The 23,683-nt window shown below is 50.6% G+C and overlaps 1 protein-coding gene across 1 annotated transcript; it reads right to left on the bottom strand.

Moving 5' to 3' along the window:
• Positions 1–907: 907 nt before the first annotated feature.
• Positions 908–22,469, bottom strand: LOC141951459 (acyl-CoA dehydrogenase family member 11-like). Its single transcript, XM_074887751.1, has 15 exons — positions 22,048–22,469; positions 16,248–16,480; positions 15,547–15,646; positions 14,553–14,670; positions 13,351–13,493; positions 13,100–13,249; positions 12,492–12,586; positions 12,117–12,216; positions 10,486–10,626; positions 9,613–9,705; positions 9,105–9,212; positions 3,410–3,581; positions 2,374–2,440; positions 1,899–2,071; positions 908–1,185 (listed from the first exon to the last, which is right to left on the bottom strand). Exons 1-14 carry the CDS (start codon positions 22,345–22,347, stop codon positions 1,945–1,947), a joined length of 1,947 nt encoding a protein of 648 aa, XP_074743852.1. The 5' UTR covers positions 22,348–22,469; the 3' UTR covers positions 908–1,185; positions 1,899–1,944.
• Positions 22,470–23,683: the final 1,214 nt, after the last annotated feature.

Here is a 23,683-nt window from a genome sequence, read left to right as displayed (position 1 = left end):
TCGGTGGATCTGCAGGGCTCCCAGTTTGTGGGGCTTATCTTTAGGTAAATTATAGCTCATGTATTAGGAAAAAGTAACTCAGGCGTTCAAAAGAACATGGAAAAGACCTAGGAAAGAGGTGATCTGAACTCCCAGACGTGCAGCGAGCGTGGAAGGCACCGCTGCTTCCCAAAGCCCCGTGCTTTGGAGACGAGCACTTGGTGAGAACGTGGGATCCCGATGGTTTATCAGCAGCTCCACAAACCATTCCAACAGGACGACTTCTCCTTCATGTTGCACTCGCCGTGTGCTGCCAGACCCTCCTGCCCTTCCCGTGTGCAGATCTGGCGATGGACTTCGCTGCTGTCACCGATTAGAGCCACGTGGTTGTTCTCTCACTTCCCCGTTTTTACACAGCACGACGGCTTCCTGTGCTTTGACACCTGGTAAGGCCTTGAAACCCAACAACTACAGGGACGTAGGAGATTTTCAAACCCAAATATTTACTTACATGCGCACCTAACAGAAGCAGAGTCTGGGGGCTTTGGCCTCAGGGAAATGCTGGACAAGTCTAAGCTCAGCAAACAGCTCCTTTCCTCGCTTCCCCCTGGTATCCTGGCTGCTGCGGCCCTTCACAGCTCTATATTCCAACTGGTTTTGCTCTATTATTGTTTTTCTTCTATTATTAGAACTTATTAATTAAAAACTTTTAGTCATCAGGGCAATACCAAGCAGGTGGATTGATGGGCTGAGGGTGAAGAGAAGCCACAATATTTAGGTGTTTGCTTCGGTGGGGGATTACTGGATTTCAATCTAAAATTTACGTCAGAGTTGATGTCAGTGTGAATTGCAGCATCGTTAGGACACACACATAAGGAATGAATAAGCTTGCTGGAGGTCATAGAGAATAAAGTTTTCTTAAGAAAAATTAAGAAAATGAATACTTTTCTTTAATTTTCGTACCAACTTATACAGTTTTGATGTAGTTTGAGTGATGTAATTGAAATGACATTACAGAACAGCTTGGCACAGCAGCGTTGACGTTGACACTGACCGTTTACGGGGCTGCAGACAGCAACTCCCTGTGTCCCGTGTTCCAGAGGCAGCGGGTTGAGAACGTTTTTCTTGCCTGTCTCGGCTGACTGTGGAGCTGAGTGAGCAGCTTCAGCAGGGACACGGTGTGTGAAGGGAAAGCCTCTCCTCCAGCTTAATTTAAAGGAAAAAGCAAAGCTTGTTGGAGACAAGGTAGAAGGTAAAAGGAAAAAACCAAAAGCACGAGCTAGACTAAGCAGTGCCCCGTGCCTGCCTTGCTTAACGCTGGCCTTGGCTGGGAAAACGGGAAGTTTGGGTTACAAAGCCCTTGTTTTACCCAGCGAGTTGCCCAGATCAGGCGCTGAGCTGGGGGTGTCCCAAGCCCAGCACAGCGGTGTGTGAAGGGACGTACCCCCCTCACAGCCACGCTGGGTGTAAGAGGCTGTCTTGGAAGAAACCCCCATCCCTGGCAGGTGCCGGGGCGGACGACCATGTGAGCATTGGAAAGCAAGAAGGTGAACGGGGAAAAACAGTGTTTTTTCTGTATTTAATCAGCTTCAAATAATTTTCAGTTTGATTTCGGTAGCTTTTCTTTAAAAAGAACACCAGTTGGCACTTGAAGAGCTGCTGCTTCAAGTCATTATCTGCATTTGACCACTTAGTCTTTGCCTAAAACACGGGCAGAGCATGTCAGCATTTCAGACTGAATTTCACCGGCTGCATCTGCGCTTGCAGGTATCGGTGCAAAATCCGTGGATTTCAGCCCAGAGCGGAGGGTTACTCCGGAAAGGATTTGGTCTGGTCTGGCCCCTGGGGGCATGTCCCCACCATCCCTGTAATTGGCGGTTGGCTGAGGATTTCTGGATTTTTTGGGGATTTCAACCCACCTCCGGTTTCCCCAGGGGCTGGGACTTCCCGGTCGCCTCTGGCGAGTCAGAGCGGGGCGCGGCGGGCAGGGCTGCCCTCGTACGCCAGCGCGCTGTCCGTGAGCGCTGCCTCGGCCTCGTAGCTGCTGTTCTCTGACTCAGTGGCCACAGGACACAGCTCCTGGTTGCACCACCTGAACAGAGAACACAAACCGTTCATCCGAGCCCCGGTAACGCAGACAGTGCTGGTTTCAACTTGAGGTCTTGCTTGGTTTGGGTCCCTCTCACCACTGCTAGAATTCAATTCCCCCTGGCAGGGAAAAGCCACGATGTTGACAGCAACCAACGCAGAGTCTGTTTGTCTCCATCAATCGTGACACAAGGTTTGGCTTTTGCCACGGCCGGGGGTCAGATCGCTCGGAGAGGCAGAGCACAGCCTGCTGCATTGCATGAGAAATCGCCTAAACCCATCAGGGCTCGAGGAGGTTCTGCTTACCTTCGAGCGGTGGCGATGTCGGTGGAGGAAGCATCAGGCCGTGCTGCGTGTTCGATTAAAAGAGCCCCTGTGGAAGAGCAGGAGACATCAGCATTCCCGGGCTCCAGCCAAAACAAGCGCTGGTGAGCGTGGGGGGTGCTGACTCCTCCGCAGCACTCGCCAGGCTGAGCTGCCTCAGTTTGAAAGCAGGCGGGGGCTGAGCTTGGTTTAAAACTCCACCCTTTACCCAGAATCCGAGAAACCAGGCCATCCTAGGAACACCCAGCAGGCTACAGGCTTGGGGAGGAGTGGCTGGAGAGCTGCCAGTCAGAGAGGGACCTGGGGGTGTTGGTTGACAGCCGGCTGAACAGGAGCCAGCAGTGTGCCCAGGTGGCCAAGAAGGCCAATGGCATCCTGGCTTGTGTCAGCACTAGCGTGGCCAGCAGGGACAGGGAAGGGATCTTACCCCTGGACTCGGCACTGGTGAGGCTGCACCTCGATGAGTGGGTTCAGTTTTGGGCCCCTCACTACAAAAAGGCCATTGAATGACTCGAGCGTGTCCAGAGAAGGGCAACGGAGCTGGTGCAGGGTCTGGAGCACAGGTCTGATGGGGAGCGGCTGAGGGAAGTGGGGGGGTTTAGTCTGGAGGAGGCTGAGGGGAGACCTCATGGCCCTCTCCAACTCCCTGAAAGGAGGGTGCAGAGAGGGGGGATGAGTCTCTTGAGCCAAGGAACAAGCACCAGGACAAGAGGGAATGGCCTCAAGCTGCGCCAGGGCAGGGTCAGACTGGCTCTTAGGAAGGATTTCTTTGCAGAAGGGGTTGTTGGGCGTTGGAATGGGCTGCCCAGGGCAGGGGGGGAGTCCCTATCCCTGGAGGGGTTGAAGAGTCGGGTTGACCCAGCGCTGAGGGATCTGGTGGAGTTGGGAACTGTCAGTGCTGGGTTAACGGTTGGACTAGATGATCTTCAAGGTCCTTTCCAACCGACATGATTCTGTGATTCTGTGATTCCTAGCCCTCTCCTGGCCTGAAATCCATCATTTTTGTCTTCCCCACTACCTGTGTAGATCCTCGCCAGGGTGTAGGAGAAGTCTCTTGCTGCTAGCTCCATGGTCGCTGCCCCCTTGGAACCAGCTGCCTGCATGAACCGCGCGAGGCTGCTGAGGGCGTCCCGCGTTTGCTTCACGGCGGGTTCCAGCTTCGCAGTGCTCGAAGCCAACTCCAGTTTTTTCTGCAAAGAAAACAATCGCAGGAAAAATGACAGCGTATTTACCTTCTGCAAGGAAACGGGGCTGGTGAAATCCTGAGCACACCCAGCAACCGCTAACAAAAAGCTTAAATCAAGGTGGCTGTAACTGGCGCTGCCGTAGGGGGAGCGGCCAGAGCACGGCAGCAGGAAAGGGGACGTTGCCAAAAGGAAGCTCGCAGCCTTGGAGCATTCCTGGGAGCCAGACCCAGCACGGGGCGGTTTCCTTGCTGGCTTTAGAGCCGCAAACGGGGACCAGATCGCATCCCCAATTCTCTCTGATCACATACCTGTATCAGGTTCTAATTACAGGCTATCTCCCCCGTTTTTATATTTTCATTTCTGGGAAGATGCTGGGGCTGTGTCCAGGCAGGAAAATGCAGATCTCCTCAAGTTGTGTCAGTGGGAAAGGCCCGGGACCAGAGTGGCTCTTCTGATGGATGTCAGGCCTTTAACTGTGCCTAAAAGCACCACCCAAAAGCTCCCCTGGTTGAGCTAAGCTGCTGTTTCTCCAGTGTCCCAAATATCTTGTGAAAGCACAAGTGATGCTCTGCCGAGAGAATCTAAACCAGCTGCTCTTTTGACATGGCTGCCTTTAATCTGCATTTCCCATGTCGTTCCCTCTTAGGCAGGATCGAACGGGAACATTGGGCAACGGAGCTGGTGCAGGGTCTGGAGCACATGTCGTACGAGGAGCGGCTGAGGGAACTGGGGGGGTTTAGTCTGGAGAAGAGGAGGCTGAGGGGAGACCTCATGGCCCTCTACAACTCCCTGGAAGGAGGGTGCAGAGAGGGGGGGTGAGTCTCTTGAGCCAAGGAACCAGCGCCAGGCCAAGAGGGAATGGCCTCAAGCTGCGCCAGGACAAGAGGGAATGGCCTCAAGCTGCGCCAGGGCAGGGTCAGACTGGCTCTTAGGAAGGATTTCTTTGCAGAAGGTGTTGTTGGGCGTTGGAATGGGCTGCCCAGGGCAGGGGGGGAGTCCCCATCCCTGGAGGGGTTGAAGAGTCGGGTTGACCCAGCGCTGAGGGATCTGGTGGAGTTGGGAACGGTCAATGTCAGGCTGATGGTTGGACTGGAGGATCTTCAAGGTCTTTTCCAACCTAGACGATTCTGTGATTCTCTGATTCTGGGAAGAGTGTGCCTTCTGCATAGAGCTGCCAGGCTGGGGGCACAGCTCGGTCCCCCCGAAGTCACACGTGTGGAGGCAGCTCTCGTCCTCGCGGCCACCCCCGACCTCCAGGCCCTGCGTCCCCCCGCGGCGCTGGCAGCTGAGCTCTGCTGCTGCCGACCCCAGCCCTGCCTGCGCTGCCTGCGGTCGGGGCAGGCCCTGCCTTCCCTGGGGGCTCAGCCCGGGACCTCGGGTGCTGCACTAACAACGCTCACACCCGTCTCTGCAGCAGAACCCAAGGATTACCTTGGACAGAACCGCAAAAAGGAACCGTTGCATATTTAAGTGGTGGAGCAGGTGGTAGGAGGTGCTTTTCATTAATTAGTCTCATTTGCAGGTTATTTAGGAAGCTGAAGTCTGTAAGTATCTGCTGCGCAGGACAAATTTTTTATGTTTTTGAGGCTTTCAGTGCTTAAGTGCTCATGCAGCTCCTCTTGGTAGTATGTGAAAATGCAGCTTATTTGCACAGTAGGACTCCAGACTGCACAAGCCGAACCCAGTTTTGTTTTCGGCAGTATGTCTGTGCCTGACAACCTTCTGCATAACCATTGCCCTGTATTTTCTGACTATTAATACAAGAAAAACACAATCCTCAATGGATGCTATTCTGTGCTCTAGGCAAAGCAGTACATAAATACTGACAGCATATGCTGTACAAATACAAAAACACCATCATTAAAGCGGTTAGGTCTAGTGCCAAGATAAAGTCCAAAGAACCCTCCAAGCCCACAGAATGCTAATAAGAGGTTTTAAAAGTAGCTTGGAGCTTGTTGCTAATGAGGATCAAAGACCCCAAAGGCATAAACATATTCCCAGCAGCTTGGGTGGAAGCCAGATCACACAGGCCAAGCGCAGAGACAACATTCGCGCTTCTGTCAGCACCCTCGTGCTCGGGGCTGGGGTACGAACAGCTCCGTCCCACGCTGCCTTGCTTTTTAAGGTTTAAAGACCTTTTAGTATGGACCAGGAATATAAAAGCATCATTTTAACCTTTGGGGGAAAAAAAAAAAAAAAGATATTGCATTCTCTTTGCTCTCCAGTAATTTACTTTTTTTTTTTTTTTCCAGATTACACTCATTCTTTTCCTAACCAAAAGCACTGAATCTGCTGAGAGATCAAGCTGGTTTTTTCCACATCCTCCCCTGCATTTGAGAGCGAGAGGCTGTAGAGCTGCTTCAGGGACGGTGCTTGAGGCAGAAGCAGCTCCTGTTTTCTCTCCTGCATGTTGATCTGCTCCAGTTCCTGTAGCGTGTAACCGCAGGGAGGCACACGCACGCGGCATCGCTGTGCCAGCGGTACGGCCCTTTTCTGGCTGAAATCGTCGGAGAGCAAAAGAGCTTTTAGAGCTCCAATATTTCTGATTCCTTCAGTTTTTACTGAGGAATTTCAAGATGCCACTCATTTGTTTGCTCTCACTAGCTACCAAGAGTGCCAGAATGGTTTTTACTTAAAAGATTAATCATGAGTATTTAAAAGTACAGCAACAGGGAGAGTTTCCAAAACAGGGCTGGAAGCACAAGGCTCGTATTAATGCTTCAAGCAAATATGTAGTCTCACTTTAATAACCTACTTTTATTTCCTGCTGTGTTAAAATTGTGGTTATGGTCTGAAAAGGACTTGAAAACACTATCACGTGTCTTAGATTGTATGTCTGATCTACAGCGAGAGTTTCAGCCCTGCGCAGTCATTCCTGATGCCCAGGACAGCCGATTCTGAGCTCTGCAAGGTGCGTGCAGGACTGGCGCTCAGAAACACAACGTGCCCAGATTTAACCTAAAGCCACTAAAATGCAATAATCAAATAATTCCCTGGTGCTATTTTAGAGTCACTTTGCAGATTGTAATTGAATTCTAAAGTACACCCAATGCTCTGGCTCAAAATTCCAGCAGTAATTTTTTAGCCGTAACATGAAATAACCACCCCTGAGCAGTTGCCACCCGAACAGCCAGCGGCTGAGCTGGAATCCAGGGCTGTCTCTCACACTTGCCACGTGTTCCCCTGAGACTTTGCACACTAATTACCTCCGGACAGGAGGTTTGTAACAAACTTGCCTGTGTATCAAGGACCCTAAAAATTCAGCTTCTCATAATCACATTGTGCAAGGATGAGGAAGTTCTCTGTATTTCCCTTTTCCTGAGGATAATTACAACATTGGGTTCCTGCTTCTAGATCACAGCAGCCCCAGCGTTGGGCATCCCACCATCTGCAGAGGCAACTGACACTGGATAAAAGCAAAAATAGGTTGCAGTGGGGTCAGGGGGGAGGTTACTCTGTTCTCTGTTCAGAGAACAAAGTGTTATGCTGTGCTAACAAAGTAGTCACTGGGCACAAATCCTGCAAACTGAGAACCTTGGTGGGCAAACATAAAATCAATTGTACTAGTTTTCTGTGCATCAATAAAAAGGAAACGTATTGGAGCAGTAAAAATCCCTTTATGAAGGGCTAAATGATTTCCTCACTAGATGGGAATGGGAAGGATGTTTCAAAACGAGCCAGACTCTCAGAGACTGAAGGAATTTAGACACCTGGAGCTCCAAAAGAGGTTATCACCTGCGAGTGAAACCCTGATGCTGGTGTAGAAACTCGGCACGTTCCTGCCTGATGCTGCAGAGGCACTCTGCAGAAATACCTCCCAGTCTGCCTTCCCAGCGCCCGGCTGCCGACGGCGTAAGGGAGAAGCTTTGTGATGTGTCCAGGTTGAATTTGCCGGGTGTGATCTATCACACCCAGAATCAGTGCCCCAGCGCTGCCCTCCCGGCTCAGCCTGGTCCAGGCACTCGCTGTGCAAATGGAGGAGGCCCCAGTGTGACAGAAAGCAGCAAATGCAACGGCGCTTACTGGAATTTATTTTAAGGTCAGTGCTCGCTTGTTCGCCCTCCAGTCTCATCTACAGCGTGATTTGTGGGAGTGCAAGAGCAATGATGGGCTTGTTAATTAATAAATCTCAATACTCGGTGTCACTGCTGTGCAGGTACCTGCTCTGAATCGCATCGCTGTGTTCTTTAATGCTTCTCTGATTATGCAGTTGCTGGGGGGGCCCTCTCAGCTACACCAGTGAGGAGCTCTGGTGACTACAGCACGGCCCCTGTGTGGGGTGTTCCTTTAAATTACCCTAAGTGTAAGTAAGTCTCTGGAGGCCAGCTTCTTTCCCAGTTACTTTTAGAGCCTACCACTGGCTCCTTTCCTTCTCCACTCCATTACCTTCCGTGGCAGACTAAGCTGCTTTTTATCAACAGCTGGCCCAGCTGGCTTTTTAATTAGCAGGTGTGCTCAGTCCTGCTTATGAGCAGATTTGGGTTTCTTGTTTAGTAGTCAAATTGTTTCAGGTATTTTTCCTTTATCCAAAGTTGTCTGAGAGGATGGCAAGAAGACATGTCTGGAGGTCGGAGAGGTGCTCTGTACAGAATACAGCCGAGCTGGGGGGTTGTGATGTAACAGAAGCTGCCCAGTGGCAGCCACTGGTGAGAAGGAGTCAGGCTCTTGCTGGTGTGTTTTTGAAAGACCCATCCAGGTGCCAGTGCTGCAGGGAGTGCGGTGAGCCAGACCTCTCCCTCCTCGTGGCATCTGGATGAGACAGCTACACACAGTCGCATCCAGTACTCCAGGATTCCCTCACTGTATCTGGGCTAACGTAATCTGGATTGCTCCGCCTGGATTAATAATGTCACCTCTGAAAGAACACCCTCCGATAGGCTGGTCAGGCTGGTTCTGGTCTCCCTTTATGGGATGTATCAAGCCAGCTGATGCTCGTTTACCTTCAGGAAATTCTGAGCTGCTTTGACCTCTCCGTGACTGCCTGTCATCTAAGCACCTTTAACAGAGCAGCCTGTAGGTAAAGCCAGAGAGGGCAAATCTAAAGAGGCAGCAATGGAATTCCTTTGGCTCTTTCCATCTTCTCAGTGGGAATAAAAATAGAAAGTCATAATGCAGTAGGAAGCCCTAGTGAAGGTTTAATATTCAGCAGTCTTGTGGTGTTTTTCCAGTTAAGAAACAAAACCACAAAATTATTTTGGATTCAGGAAGGTGACTCTTTCACGTTAAAAATACACTTCTATTGGTGCCTGTCATGAGGAACTCTGACAATGCAAAACTCTTCACTGCTGAGATGAAAGTATCTGCACTTTTTGTAGCACACAAGGATCCCAAAATGAGCACTGTCTGCGTTCTGCTTTTGTAAGTGCTATTTAAAGAGCAGAATTATAAGACACCTTCTGAATACCTGTCTAAAGCTTTCGGTTTGGTCATATTCCCTGCCAGTCCCAGCCAGGAGCATGAACACCAAACCCGACTCTGCCAAGGTGGGAAAAATCAGGCTGACCTGTGCTTTTGGGGTGGGCTCACCTGCACTGTGGAGAAGAACACAGCCATTGCCTGTCCTTGACTCTTGGTGAGGGATCTCAGGACATCAAGTGACAGGATATTTGTTGTTCCCTCCCATATGGACAGCACCTGTGGGGTAGAAGAGACTGATGAAGAGCCTTTTGGAGGGACTGCAATAAAGAAAGGGGAACGTGAGGGAACAAAGACATGGGGCAGAGCTAAGGGACATCAAGGAAATCTCCAGAGATGACTTCCACAAGTGGAAAGGAGCAGTGGTGATGAGAGCATGGAGCCCAGCACCATTACTGAGCTAGGAAACAACCCCAGCACAGGAACGAATCACATCCCCTCCCTGGTGAGGAGGGGGCTCGGCAGGAAGGCAACTAGGAAAGAGCTGCCACGCCTGGAGTGAGTCTGGGGAGGACCGTGTTTTCCCTTGAGCGTGTTTTCAGCAAGCAGCCACAGAGTGCTGTGCCAGGGACAAGGTGACACACAGGAGCTGCTTCTGCTTCTCCTGCTGCCTTCTTACCAGAGTGTCACGGACTATGACCGGCAAGCCTGTGTCCTCCATGTAGCCTTGTCCTCCAAAACTCTCCATTGCCTCAACAACAACAGCAGAAGCCTGCAAAATGCAGAGAGCTGACACGATCCACATTGCACGAGGGGAAGGAGCAGCCAGAGACTTCCAACATCACACAGCAGTTCCTGCTGGGATGGGACGGATCCAGATCCCTGAGGCAGGTTGCTCATCATATGCAGGAGGAGGAGCCTGGGGAATGAAGGCTGAGTAACACTGAGAGAGGACCTGCAGGAGCAGTCAGACCTTGGGAGAAGATCCAGGGAGAGTCTGTCTCAGTACAGTCCTCTCTAGGTAAGGATAAACCTCTGGTTTGTTTGGTACATGGGAGTATGTGTCTCTAGTCCAGGAGAGTTATTACCTTCTGCTTGCTTATGGTTTGTCAACTTCTGTGTATTTAAGCAATTAGAAGAGGGACAGACCCCTGAAGTCAAGGCTAAGCCACTAACACCTTCTCTTCTACGTATTCATAACTAGGGAATGATATTCCCTGTGGCTCAGTGCCTGACCTTGGTCTTGGGGCAGCCCGAGCAGCATTTCTCTGTGGCCCGTGGAGTACTTCACAGACAGTGCTGGCTCCATCTGTTCTGATCAGATGGCTGATCTGTGGCCTTGAGAGCAAAGGGACAAGTCTCCTACCCACAAAGTCCAGCCTCGGTGCAGAGCAATAATCGCTGCAGGCCCTGCGGGTAGAGGTCACTGCCAGTACCCCCTGCTATCGCTGCCCTCCACGTTGGCCGTGTCCACCACTCCTCTTTCCAGCTCTGTGGTTGCTGATGTGCCACACAGCCCCACTCTGGGCTAATCAAACTGCCTGTTCCATACCTGCTTCCCAGTGTACAGTTTGGCGACTGGTGTCAGCAGTCTCAAGAGAAGCTGGTCTTGCTCACTCGCCATGTTGGCCTCTACAAGTCCAAGCAGACGAACGACCTCCATAATCAGAAGAAAGGCCCCTCGCGTCTGCACCTGCAAGCAGAGGAGTGGGGAGCTTCACTGGCAAGGATCTTTGACTCAGGCTGGTTCCAGCCTGGTCTGCTGAAGTGCCGTGAGTCTATCTCAAAGGGATGTGCAATACTTGGACCCAGGCAAAATGCCACCCCTGCCTGTACAGACCCACAGCTTCAGAGACAAAGACCACTGACCAGCCAAGGCACAAAGCATGAAATATTAAAGGTAGTCTGGAGCTGCTGCTCTTGGACACTGCAATTTAGCATGAGGAAAGGGGCAATGCCATTTCATCAGGCCTCCTTGGAGCCTTATCAAAGCTCCTATCAGGCATGCAGGTCACAAATCCACATCCTTTCCGTGGGTAAGGGACATGAGACCACACCTCTGATGGCCAACCTCTGAGCACCAGGATCTGCAAGGTCTTTGACAGATTTCTTGCTGAGCAACTTACTTCCCTGGCAAGTTGTGATTTGGAAAGCATTGGGATATGGAGCTCTGCAGCCCCTGTGCTGTGGGACTGTATAGGATCTGGCCTTTCTTTCAGAGTTGGGGTTCTGGCCACAGGCTAAGAGACGCTGGAGCTTTAAGTTATGTTTGACAGATGTTCACCACTTTCCCTCTCCCCCACCTTGCAAGAGGATTTTTAAATACTGTTTTAAAAATTTGCATGAACCTACTGCAGCCCAAGGGCAAGCTCTGGTGTTACACCACTTAAAAGAAGTAGTGCCCGGATGGGTGAGAGGAGAACTGTGTGTCACTGGTTTGAAGTTTTAGTAGGGGTGGGAAGCCACCCGTGTCCTGTGGATTTTGTGAGCTGCTACAGCTCAGCGTTGTGGCAAAGTCGTGAGACATTCTGCCAGGAGCGAAGGCCCACGTGTGAAATTCCTCCCAAAGCCCAGAGCCAGAGTGCCAGTTCACACTGCTCTCTCCTCCATTGCCTGTTACTGCCTTAGATGACATTCACATCTAGAGGCTGTACTCAAGCTCAGCACCTTGTGGTGATGAGCACTGTGCAGGTACGCAGTGAAGACAAACTTCTCAGAAGCTGAAGTGCATGGTGACTACTCAGGAATTCTTCAAGCCTGCTGGGAACTGCCCATCTCCTGGTCCATGAGCTACCAGGGAAGTTGGATGAGTCTCTGCCAGTCTTGGACAAAAGTCTGTTAACTGCAGTTTAGGAGACTGGTGTCATGCTGGGACTCTGATACTAACAACCAACTTCAGAGGTCATGGCATATCATAGCAGGTGTGTGCATGAACTCTGGCACTCCTCTCAAGACAGCTCCCAGGTAATTGTTGTTTAGGATAACCTAGCAGAGAAGCTAGGTCTATCGTCAGATCAAATCCCACTAGAATAAGGCAACTGCCCTGCAGCATATGTCTCACTGTAGCAGGAACAGCCTTCTCCATCTAACTGTTGCACACAGGCTGGCTGTGCTCATTAGCGGCTGAGGATCTCTGCCCTCTTTCCTCCCCAACAGGTTCAACTGGGCTCCCAAAAGCCTCACCTCCATCCGGGCCATTGTCTGCATGTGTAGGGGATGGTCCTTGAGGAGCTTCCCAAAGGCAACCCGCCTACGGGCATATTCCCTGCTCAGACTGATCATCCTAGAGAGAATACAGCCAGGGAAAGAGGTCAGACCAGCAACCTCCCACTTCTGAGCTCTCCCTCCCAGCCACCCCCACTGGAAGAACCCTGCTCAGCCGTACCACACCAGCCTAGGTCCCCCCTCCACAGGCCAACCCTCTCCAGCACTGCTGGCCTCCAGACCCGTGCCTGCAAAGCCATTAGATGTCAGCTGGCTGCAAAGCTGAGCATTGCAAAGTCCCCTTGACCCGATAAGCTCCTCCTTCAGCTCTGGGGGGATCCGTGCTGCCTTCACCTTCTCATGTAAGCTACTGCACCAATGGCATTGTGGATCCGAGTTATGTTCAGCATGTTGGAGATGGAGGCCACGCCGTGACCCTCTGCAGAGATCTGAAAGCATCAAAGAACAAAGGCTGACGTGAGCCTTTCGCACAGCCCTGAAGTGGACGCGTATCTAAGTGAAAGTTGTGTCAACAGACAGATATAGGCTGTCCACTCCGTCTCTGTCTGTCCTCAGGCACCACAAAGATCTGTTTGCTTTAAAATATGGCTGTCTCATTTCAGCCAAGTCTGTGGCATGACCATGTCAGCACGATCAGTTCTGGTCCCTGTTGCTTGTTCCCACCTGCACGCTACACAGAACTGTCTCTCAGCTGGGTCAATGCAACTGGATTAGGGTAATGACCAGCCTAAAATTACTTTTCTTTTTTTCTTCCCTCCTGTCTTTTCCTGAGCTGTTCTCAGCTCTGTCCCACACACAGCCCCACTGGTGAAGCGTTCTGTGAAGTGAACAGCCAGACACTGAGGAGGAAGAGAGGAACTTTTCCAGCTGGTATCACTGCCAAAACCCCCACGAGTGCCAGGCCAGCCCAGTCCCAAGCGGAAGGTGAAACCTTTGCGTACCAGCTCTGCTTTAGCTCCATCTAGCCACAGCTCTGCTGTTGCCATCTGCCGCGTGCCCAACTTGTCTTTCAGCCTTTGCACTTGGATGCTGTTCAGCTTCCCCTCCTCATCTCGAACCCTCAGGAAGAACAGGGACAGGCCGCTGGAACCCTGGGGCCATTGAAAGGCGTGCAAAGAGAATTTCATTACAATGAAACAAGGAAGAAAAAGAATGCCCCTGCTCCTTCCCCTGGTTCCACCATCAAACAGACCTGCTTTACTTCTCCTTCAGCATCCGCTACTCTGGCCAGGGTTAACGCCACATCAGAATCAGCAGCTGATGTAAACCATTTAAAACCATAGAGACGGTATGTACCGTCTGGCTGCCTTCTGGCCACTGTCTCGGTGCCATTCGCTGCAACAAAGGAGAAGATCATCTTGGCTTTACAGGAACTTCTGTATGCTGATTTTCAGTTTAAGCAAAAGCTCTTTCAAGTCACCTCTTGCTATCAAGATGGAGTATGGATTAGCTGCTAATCTCTTGCATTGACCCTGGATAAGAAATGCAGCCAGAGTTAAGCCCTAGAAAGGAAATATGCTCTGTTTAACTGTGAGCCTTTCCAGCAATTGCTCCAGACTAACAGCTGGTAATAGCAGTGCTTTGTAAGGAGCATGCACCGCAGTGTGGAATCCAACACCTCCATTTCTTCAGGAGCTACCATGACCAAGAACAACAAAAGGTGCTACAGAATCCTGCAGTGATGCACATCTTTCACTCCACAGCTCACCCTTTCACTTCTTCCACCAGGAAACAAACTGCAGCTTCATCAGATGCAGGTGACTCCCCTTCCACCTTTCTGTCTCCACAGTGGAGTTCTGAGGTTTCCTGGCCCATCACGCTATTACTAACCAAGGAATAGAAGTTGAAGGCCAAGAATGCTTTCTGGGTCCCAGTTGGGATGGGTCTGACTGTCTTGCTCAAGGTTTAGAATATAGAGCTAGGCATCAGTGTGTTATCTGTGCAAGGAACACAGCTCTGTACCTGCCTGTGTGTACTGCGTGCATCAGTGGACAGAAGTTGGGACTTTTGTTGGCTAAAAAGCAGAGCTATGCAGAGGATTTGGATGATTCCCGTGAAAGTCTCCTACAGAATCATCTAGGTTGGAAGGGACCTTGAAGATCATCCAGTCCAACCATTAACCTAGCACTGACAGATCCCAACTCCACCAGATCCCTCAATGCTGGGTCAACCTGTCTCTTGAACACCTCCAGGGATGGGGACTCCCCCCCTGCCCTGGGCAGCCCATTCCAACACCTGACTACCCGTTCTGTAAAGAAATACTTCCTAATATCTAGTCTAATAAAAAAACCAGCTACCTGGCGTTGTAAGTTCCCCACAGCCTTCATTTTCTCAGTTCTCACTAACACATGTAGTTGCTGATGCTGCAGTTGCTTCCCACCTCAGAGCACGTACCAACATCAGAGCCTCCCCTGCGCTCAGTCATCCACTGGCCAGAGGTCCAGAATTTCTTGGGGTCACGGGAGGTCAGGTGGTCAAAAGCGTTTTTCAGAGATCCAGGAATACCTAGTGACTATTTTGGGGGAGGGAAAGAAACTAAGATGATCATAACACAGCAGATGAAATTACACAGTTGCCTTAACTACCACTGGTGTGTCCCAGGCTTGGAACAGACGGTCCCCAAGCAGGCAAGGGGGCACTGTGTGTCCTGCACCACCGTGCATCCGCAGGGACTGTCGAGAGTCCCTGAACCTGCCCAGCTCCTGCGTGGCTGCTGGAGCACCGTGCAGACAGAAGGTGCAGACTTGTGCTGCAAAGGAGAGCCCTGAGCATCCCTACACCCCTCGGATTTCTGCCCCGCTAGACATCTGGACAGAGAGCTTTCAAAACAGTACACGTGCCAGGGTATTGGCTTACGTTCATATTTCTTTTTATTGAATTATAATGGCTGGGGTAACTACTTAAGAACTAGCTTTTCTCTGCATCTTACATAGTGCACTACTGGCATAGTGCAAAGGGTGTCACTAAGATGCAGAGCCAAATCTTCAAACTGGGGAAATTCTTGCTAGTTTGTTTAATTTACATCAGGTATGGATCTGGCCCAATACATTTAACTGCCACTCCACACAAGGAACAGCACAACAAACTATCTTGTAGTAAAAACATATGGGACAGCTTTCCAACTACCTGCAGCGCCACAGGTTTTATGTGCAGCAAAGGCCTTATTGTACACGGTGTTGTAAGTGAACATAAAAGCTAGCCTGGCACAAAGACTTTGTGACTAAAGGAGAAAGGCAGTGGGAGCCGGAGCTGAGTCACAGAGCAAGGAAGGGCCGTGCCCAGAGCCAGATGGCAGATGAGCTCTCCTCCATCCTTGGCCAGTGCTCCAGCCCCTACCCAGCACTGCCAGGACGTGGGCTGTGCCCTCAGAGACCAGCTGAGCTCATACCTCAATGACTTTGGCTGCCCCATCAGTCATGGCCAGTGGACAGCTGAAACCTCCAGATAAGCTTGAAAATAAGTACACTTTGACAGCCTGATGCAGACGGCTAGAAAAGAGAGTGAGTGAAAACAGACAGGTTATGCAGCAGTTCAACAGCAGGAGGGAACGAGGAAGAGAGGAACAAAATACAGCCAAACCAGGTGAGAATGAGACCACTCATTTCTGAGAGGGCAAAAAACTGTTTCAGTCAGGAAGAGAGAAGAGGAACAGCAGAGTTTCTCAGTCCCAGAGGGATTGTCAGTGCAAGGCTGGATGGAAGGCATTGCCTGCCAGCTGGTGCACATTAAATGCAGTTTTTAGAAATAAGAAATATGGGTCTATCTCCAGAGGCTGGATGCAATGAAACTGTAAGTAGAATCCCAGACCTTTAGCTGTGTTAATGCATGTAAAGCTGGAGCAGTGCAGGGAACTGCCAGGCCCCAGAATCAGGAAGGTGACATCAAAGAATATTATGATCAACTGTAGGCCATTAGTCACGGCTTATCATTGCCGGAGTGGAACATTACAGTGGACAGACACTGCTGTTCAGTACAGCGGTAGGTGTGCTTTTGTCCATGCATCATCTGTTACCCATTATACAACAACAGTCCTACCCTGCTAAGAATAGCCAGCAAGGCACCAAGTCACTCCCATTGTCCCCCGGTTACCTCCAGTTGGAGTATCTTCTCTCATAGGCCTCGGCAATCAGCCCCTCTTCTGCTGCAATCTCCTTCATCCTCCTCCAGGCCGAGCAGGTGACAATGTGATCCACCCGCCGCCCCCAGGCATCATACTGCCGAAACACAGGGGGGTTCAACTCGCATTCCCATCCTAGAGGTTTGATCGTGGTTAGCAGACGGTTTCCAAATCTCTCCAGATCCTGATTCACCTCCTCCAGTACCTGTGAAGCAACAAGAGCAGCCCTTCAGCATGCCCCTGGAAGGCAAGGCGCCTCGGTCCTCGTTGGAAAGGCAGAGGACTGACCGTATTGTCCTGCAGTGCTAGTGGTCTCTTGCCACTTGGCCCTTCCATGCGTTCTGTAATGCAAGCAGGACAGCTCGTCTCTTAGCCTCTGCTGGCACAGCTGTGCTCAGCTGTCACTTTTTTTTTTTCCCAAAAAATCATTTTTTCAAGTTACTTTTGGCAGCATCTCTGGATTGTACGAAAGACAGGAGAGGTTTTGTATCAGGGCTGAGAATGACACAGATGCACACGAGCAGGAGGGCTGGACAAGACGATCTCCAGAGGTCCTTCCAACCTCAGTCGCTCTGTGATTTACTGCTGGAGAAGAATGCCAGGGGAAGAGCTGCCAAAAATGGAAAGCCTTCATCTGTATAGGAAAACTTCCACTGGGCTCAGTAGTTACCTGCCTATCAGGTTAGAAAAGGAGGGATGGAGCAATCATTTGAGCTCCAGCCTGGCACCCAGGGCGTCCAGATTCAAATTTCCACCCTGCATCCAGCTTCCTGAACGGCCCTGGATAAGGATTCATCCTCGATTCAGCCAGGCTCGGCTGACTTGGACGGAGTAGTCTGTCCATGGTTGAAGGAGGAAAACCAGCACCCACCGAGGAGTGATTCATTCCAACCCTCTTAGACACCTATTTCAAGGTGACAGGAACCGCCTTCTGCAAGTGCTCTTCACTGTCTGTGGCCAAAGCCTAGTGAAGTTGCCCTGACTTACATAACCTGACTTGCAGATAATTAAAATTAGGCCAGGTGGACTCAGCCTCTACCAGTGTTGGATCCTCGTTACCATAAATACATCCAATACTGTATTGGGGGTCAGAGAAGCACCTGATCTAGATTTGCTTTCATCAGAGGAGTATTTTTTGCTGTTCTCTGCCCCTCAGGAGATGCTTGTTTCCTCCTCAATATAGCACTTGTGGAGGTGAGCACTGTACTTGCTGTACCCAAAATGGTGCAATTATAAAACACATTAATTTGCTGTTTATAACAAACACTGCTTTTTCCTTTCCCTGCCTCCCCCTGTATTGACTTTTCATTAAGATTCTTTCATCCCTGTGCCGTTCAGCGTGTGTAATGAGGATCCAACACACACCTTCCAGTTCCTACTCTGAAAGTCTCCATCCTCAGACCAGCCAGTTTTCCTTCAGCTGAACAGTGAAATAGTGTTTAAAATCACAAAAGAAGGCAAAACCATTCATGAGAGCCCCATCAACTGGTACAGGTCCCACTGCACTCCTGTTTGCTCTCAGGGGAGCTCAGCTGGGATGGATGTATGCCTCCAGTGCTTATCATATCTTGACAACAATTTGAAGGTTGTTTTAGAGGCATAACCTAAGAATCCAAGGTTCATGGCCTTTGCTGATCCCTGAAGCACAAGAACCTTTGAGCTGTTTACCTGGTGGGTTTTTGTGGGCAGAAGAATGAGTCTACCAAATAGGTGTCCTGGTCAGCACACTACAGGGAACTCAAACTACAACAGTCCCTTTACCTCATCCACAGTTTCTAAAAAAATCCCTGACTGCCTAGCTGTGAGCTCATGCCCTGACCACACGCAGCCTTACAAACCACCGTGTTACCCAAGTGAATGTGTTTATTTTCATGGCAAAAGAACAAAATCAGAGCTCTTACATTTGTGACTGCTGAATGCAGCCTGGGCGCACCAGAAAAACGTACACCAGGATATGGAGAGGGCACCTGTAAACCATCAGCGTCAGGGCTGAAGCTGCTACCTCACAGCATCTGCTGGGCGGGCTCATTCACCCTAATCTGTCCTTTGATGTCCCAGGGATTAATACATTGGAAATGTGCAAATTATTGCACATTAAGAGTGCAAACAGATGATCCTTTATATTAAAGGACATATTTTCAGGGGGATCAAAGACCAACAGATACCTCTCCACAACAGTGCTCAGAAAAAGCAGGTGCTTTCCTCTGTGTTCTCCAGAAATCGGCTTCAAAGAAAGAAAGAAATCTTTTGCTCCGTTCCAGGAAAATGAGTCTGTCCACCGCTGAGCACAGGTGAATAGTACAACAGGAATCAACCTCCAGCGTGGTGTCTGCTCCAGTGGGACACACAAAGCTTCCTCCTGCTCTCCTGGAGAGGAGGTGTTCGTAGGGAGAGCTGGCTCTCAGGCTGCAGCCAAGCGGGTGCTGCGTGAAGCAGCCAGCAGACTGGGCTCTCCTCTTCAGCGGCGAGGCAACACTGCCCCGCTGGGACCAAGCACAGAAACGTAAGGGAGATGCTGCTGATGCTCTGGTAGATTTTGCAGCTGCTTTGTCTCTTTGGGGAAGGAGTGGAGAGCAGCTCTCAGCTTTGGCAAAAGACATCACTGATCCTTTTAAGTCCTCAGGAGATCTGAACCTACTTCCAAAGGTGCAGATGAGGAGCAAGATTTTTATGCTTGCCCAAAGGCATCCACCCTTTCCCCCATCTTCTCTTCTGGCGAGAAGGCCACACTGCTGCTTAGGGAGGCTTCATTCCCATCTTTCACAGAATCACAGAATCATTCCGGTTGGAAAAGCCCCTCGGGATCATCGAGTCCAACCCTCAGCCTGACTCTACAAAGTTCTCCCCTACCCCACATCCCCCAACAGCTCATCTAAACGACCCTTAAACACACCCAGGGATGGGGACTCCACCCCCTCCCTGGGCAGCCTATTCCACTCTCTGACCACTCTTTCTCTGAAAAGTTTTTTCCTCATGTCCAGTCTGACCCTCCCCTGTTGCAGTTCAAAGCCGTTCCCTCTTGTTCTGTCACTAATCCCCTGTGAGAAGAGACCAGCACCAGCCTCTCTACAACGTTCTTTCAGGGAGCTGTAGAGAGTGATGAGGTCTCCCCTCACCTTCTCCTCCTCACACTGAACAGCCCCAGCTCCTTCAATCTCTCCTCACAGGATTTATTCTCCAGGCCCTTCACCAGCTTCGTTGCCCTCCTCTGCCCTCGCTCCAGCACCTCGAGATCTCTCTCGTATTGAGGTGCCCAAAACTGGACACAACCCTCCAGGTGTGGCCTCACCAGTGCAGAGCACAGGGGGACTATCCCCTCCCTCCTTCTGCTGGCCACACTATTTCTAATCCAAGCCAGGATGCCGTTGGCTTTCTTGGCCACCTGGGCACACTGCTGGCTCATGGTCAGCTGCTTGTCAATTAGAACCCCCAGATCCTTCTCTTCCAGACAGCTCCAGCCACACCTCCCCAAGCCTGTAGCCATGCAGGGGGTTGTTGTGGCCCAAGTGCAGGACCTGACACTTGGCCTTGTTGAAGCTCATCCCGCTAACGTTGGCCACCGATCCAATCTATCCAAGTCTCTCCGTAGAGCCTCCCTGTCCTCATGCAGATCGACACTCCGGCTTACCTTGGTGTCATCTGCAAACTTACTGATGACACACTCTATGTCCTTATCAAGATCATCAGTAAAGATGCTGAACAGAAATGGTCCCAACACTGAGCCCTGAGGAACACCACTTGTGACCGGCCACCAGCTGGATTTAGCTCCATTGACCACTACTCTCTGGGACCGTCCATCCAGCCAGTGCTTGACCCAGCAGACCGTTCGCTCATCCAGGCCATGGGCAGCCAGTTTTTCTATGAGAATTCTATGGGGAACTGGGTCGAATGCTTTTTGAAAATCCAGGTAGACAATATCCACAGCTTTTCCCTCATCCAATAGTCAGGTTATCTTGTCATAGAAGGAGAGCAGGTTTGTCAGGCAGGACCTGCCTTTCATAAACCCATGCTGACTAGGCCTGATCCCTTGGTTGTCCATTATATGACTTTTAATGGCACTAGAGATGACCTGCTCCATGACCTTCACTGGCACCGAGGTCAGACTGACAGGTCTATAGTTTCCTGGATCCTCCTTTCTGCCTCTCTTGTAGATGGGTGTCACATTTGCCACCCTCCAGTCCAATGGGACCTCCCCAGTTAGCCATGACTTCAGGTAAATCATGGAAAGCGGCTTGGGGAGCACATCTGCCAACTCAGCACCCTTGGGTGTAACCCATCCGGTCCCACAGACTTGTGTGCATCCAAGTGGTGTAGCAGGTCCCTGACCACCTCCTCTTTAACTGCGCTGACCTCATTCTGCTTCCCCTCCCCATCTCCCAGCTCATGAGGCTGGGTGTCCAGGGAACAGCCAGTTCCACTGCTAAAGACTGAGGCAAAGTAGGCGTTGAGCACCTCAGCCTTTTCCTCATCCTTAGTTACCATGTTTCCCTCTGCATCCAGTAAAAGAGGGAGATTTTCCCTAATCCTCCTTTTGTTGTTAATGAATTTATAGAAATATTTTTTATTATCTTTAACAGCTGTAGCCAGGTTGACCTCTAACTGTGTTTTGGCTCTCCTAATGTTCTCCCTGCATAGCTTCACTACATCTTTATAGTCTTCATGAGATACCTGCCCCCTCTTCCACAGGTCATAGGTTCTCCTTTTGTTCTTGAGATCCCTGTTTAGCCAGGCCGGTCGCCTTCCCCACCTGCTTATTTTTTGGCACGCGGGAACAGCCTGCTCCTGTGCCTTCAAGACTTCTCTCTTGAAGTATGTCCAGCCTTCCTGGACTCCCATATCCTTCAAGGCAGCCTCCCAAGGGATTTTGTTAATCAATCTTTCATGATGGCTGTGCCAAAAGCAAACTCCCAGTGCTGCCACCACACTCTTGCAAGGCCTCACAGACCTGGAGAGCAAGCAGTGGCAGGAAGAGAATCTCTGAACACCAGGTTCTGCCCCTTTATTCACTAGGTGTCATTGCATTGCTTCTGCTGGAATAAATCACGGAGAGAGGTCACGCTCTGCTCCATGAGATATGGTCCTTGAAAAGTGGGAAACAGTTGCAGTCCTTGGGGTGACAGCAGAGGACAGCCAGAGAGATGAGCTGCCTCCTCCCAGGGGTTCCTGTAGGACTGGACCTCACAAAACGGAGACCCACAGCTCGGGGTCTTACCCCACCTCTCTGCACCCCCGCAACCTGTACAAAGCCTTCCGTGTCTGAAAAACAACCCAGAAAAGCCAACAACCTTTGCTAAGAACAAGCAAACCCCAAGGGGCCTTTGCATCCTCTTGAGCACTCAGCTAAGAACAGCCTTGTTCCTTCTGAGAGGAACCTCCTTAAAAAGCCCCTCTTCCCTGGGGGCAGAGAAGCAGAAGAGCACAGCAGAGTTTGAAGCACCTTAGTTTTTTTCCTTTCTCTGAAATTTCTTTCTCTGGATGACCAGACAACAAATGCCCGCACTGACAATCCCAAAACAACACTCTTGTTGCAACACCCAGACCAGTCACAGGAGATCACTAAGCCACTTCTATTTCTGTTTACGTCCTGGTAATATTTTTCACCCCTGCACTGATTCAAAACTAACAGGTTTTAAAGAATGCTGATAAATTCCCCCCAGTTAAATGCTCGAAGAGACAAAAAGGCTCAGAGAAATGTTCAATTCACAGTCTTAAACAGTGACCTAGCCAGAACCATAGTGAGTACACACAGAAACACACACATGCACGCCAGACCTTGGGAGGAAGGTGTGTTTTCAAGTAACTCTGAAGCAACGCATCTTCCAAATACTGGTTCCCAGTCTCGGGCTGCTCTTGGAAGAGGGTCTCCGTTTCTCTCCTTGCAAGAGGCATTTCCAGATCTTCTAAGACTTGTTTCTCCTGCGTGCCAACCTGTTGCCCCTGCCCCGCGGTCGTGTTGACTCCTTTACAACCTGGTGGTTGGCACCTCTCCCAGACGCGAGGCAGAAAGGCACCCGGCTGCCATAGCTTGCAGGTAGCACTGAATCCCCACCGAGGCAGGCGACAGGTAAACATGATCCTGCAAAGCCCGGAGTGTGTCACACCAACAGCTCTCAGCGCCAGACCCTTCCTCGGTTGATAGCAGCACCAATCCTGTTTTGTTTTAATGTTGTGAAGTTATTCCTAAAAAAATCAGTTATGTCTTTTCCCCTCCCGCGGGGAGGAGCTTTCCAGCAGCTGTTGTCAACTGAACTAGGGGAAAGGTCTTTGGAAAGAGATCAGAAAACTGCCTAGAAAAACACAAGTACTCTTCAGAAAACACTGTGTTCTCTCCTACCAGCCGGGCAAACCATCATAACCAGTTGACATTTCCAGAGCTGGGGGAACCGGGGCAGTGTTCCCACCAGCATCCTCCTGAATTGCTTGGGATGATAACAGGGGAGAGATGAGAAGGAAAAAAATACATTTCCTTATCTGAAGGATAATAAAATGCCTGGAAATGGGATGAAATGGTTTAGGTGGGTTATTCTGTAATTAAGATACTGGTGAAATAAGAGAATCCATCCTCCTTGCCTGGGTTGTGATGCTAGCTCCAAAATAATCTGCTTCAGATTAAGTCCCTGATGTCTTTGAGTCGGGATGATATTCAAAGTCTCCCTTTCCCTAGGGAAGTACCAGAATATTCTAAGAACCTGCCTTCTGGCTTTGAGTAATTTAAAACCTGCACCTGATTTAGGCTGATACGCTGCTAATAAAAACAGTATTTTGCTTTACAACAGTTTTAAATGAGTATGATACCAAACAGCTGTTCCAAGCTGTTGAAGCATGGGGTGAAACCCAGGGACGTGTCCCAGCCCCAGCATGAACTTAGATGAGCTGGAAGTGAGTTAGTGAAGCAAAGACCAGGCAGCTTTCACAGAATCACAGAATCATCAAGGTTGGAAAAGACCTTGAAGATCCCCCAGTCCAACCACGAACCTCACACTGACCGTTCCCAACTCCACCAGATCCCTCAGCGCTGGGTCAACCCGACTCTTCAACCCCTCCCGGGATGGGGACTCCCCCCCTCCCTGGGCAGCCCAGTCTCACAAGGCCATGCTGATTTCTCGTTTCAATATTCATGTTCTTGTTGGGTGGCATCTCAGTCCTTTCTTGACACTGGTGCGGTGGCCGAGCCAGCCGAGGTGGCTGCGCTGCAGCACCCACCGTCCCCGCCATGGCCCTGCAGCTCGCTTTTCCCCGGGGTCACCTCCTTCTGCCTCAGCTGCGGCGCGAAACCCCTTGGCAGGGCCTGGGGAAGGACATGAAACCCCCCCGCGAGAGTCCCCCCTCACACCAGCCCTGCGAAACACCCGCAGCCGCCTTCCAGCGGCCCCCGCCGGCGCCTTCCCGCCCGCTAGGCCCGCCATAG

Source organism: Strix uralensis, chromosome 17, assembly GCF_047716275.1.
Source record: "Strix uralensis isolate ZFMK-TIS-50842 chromosome 17, bStrUra1, whole genome shotgun sequence".
Classification (NCBI taxonomy): domain Eukaryota; kingdom Metazoa; phylum Chordata; class Aves; order Strigiformes; family Strigidae; genus Strix; species Strix uralensis.
This window is presented reverse-complemented; position numbering and strand designations above follow the sequence as displayed.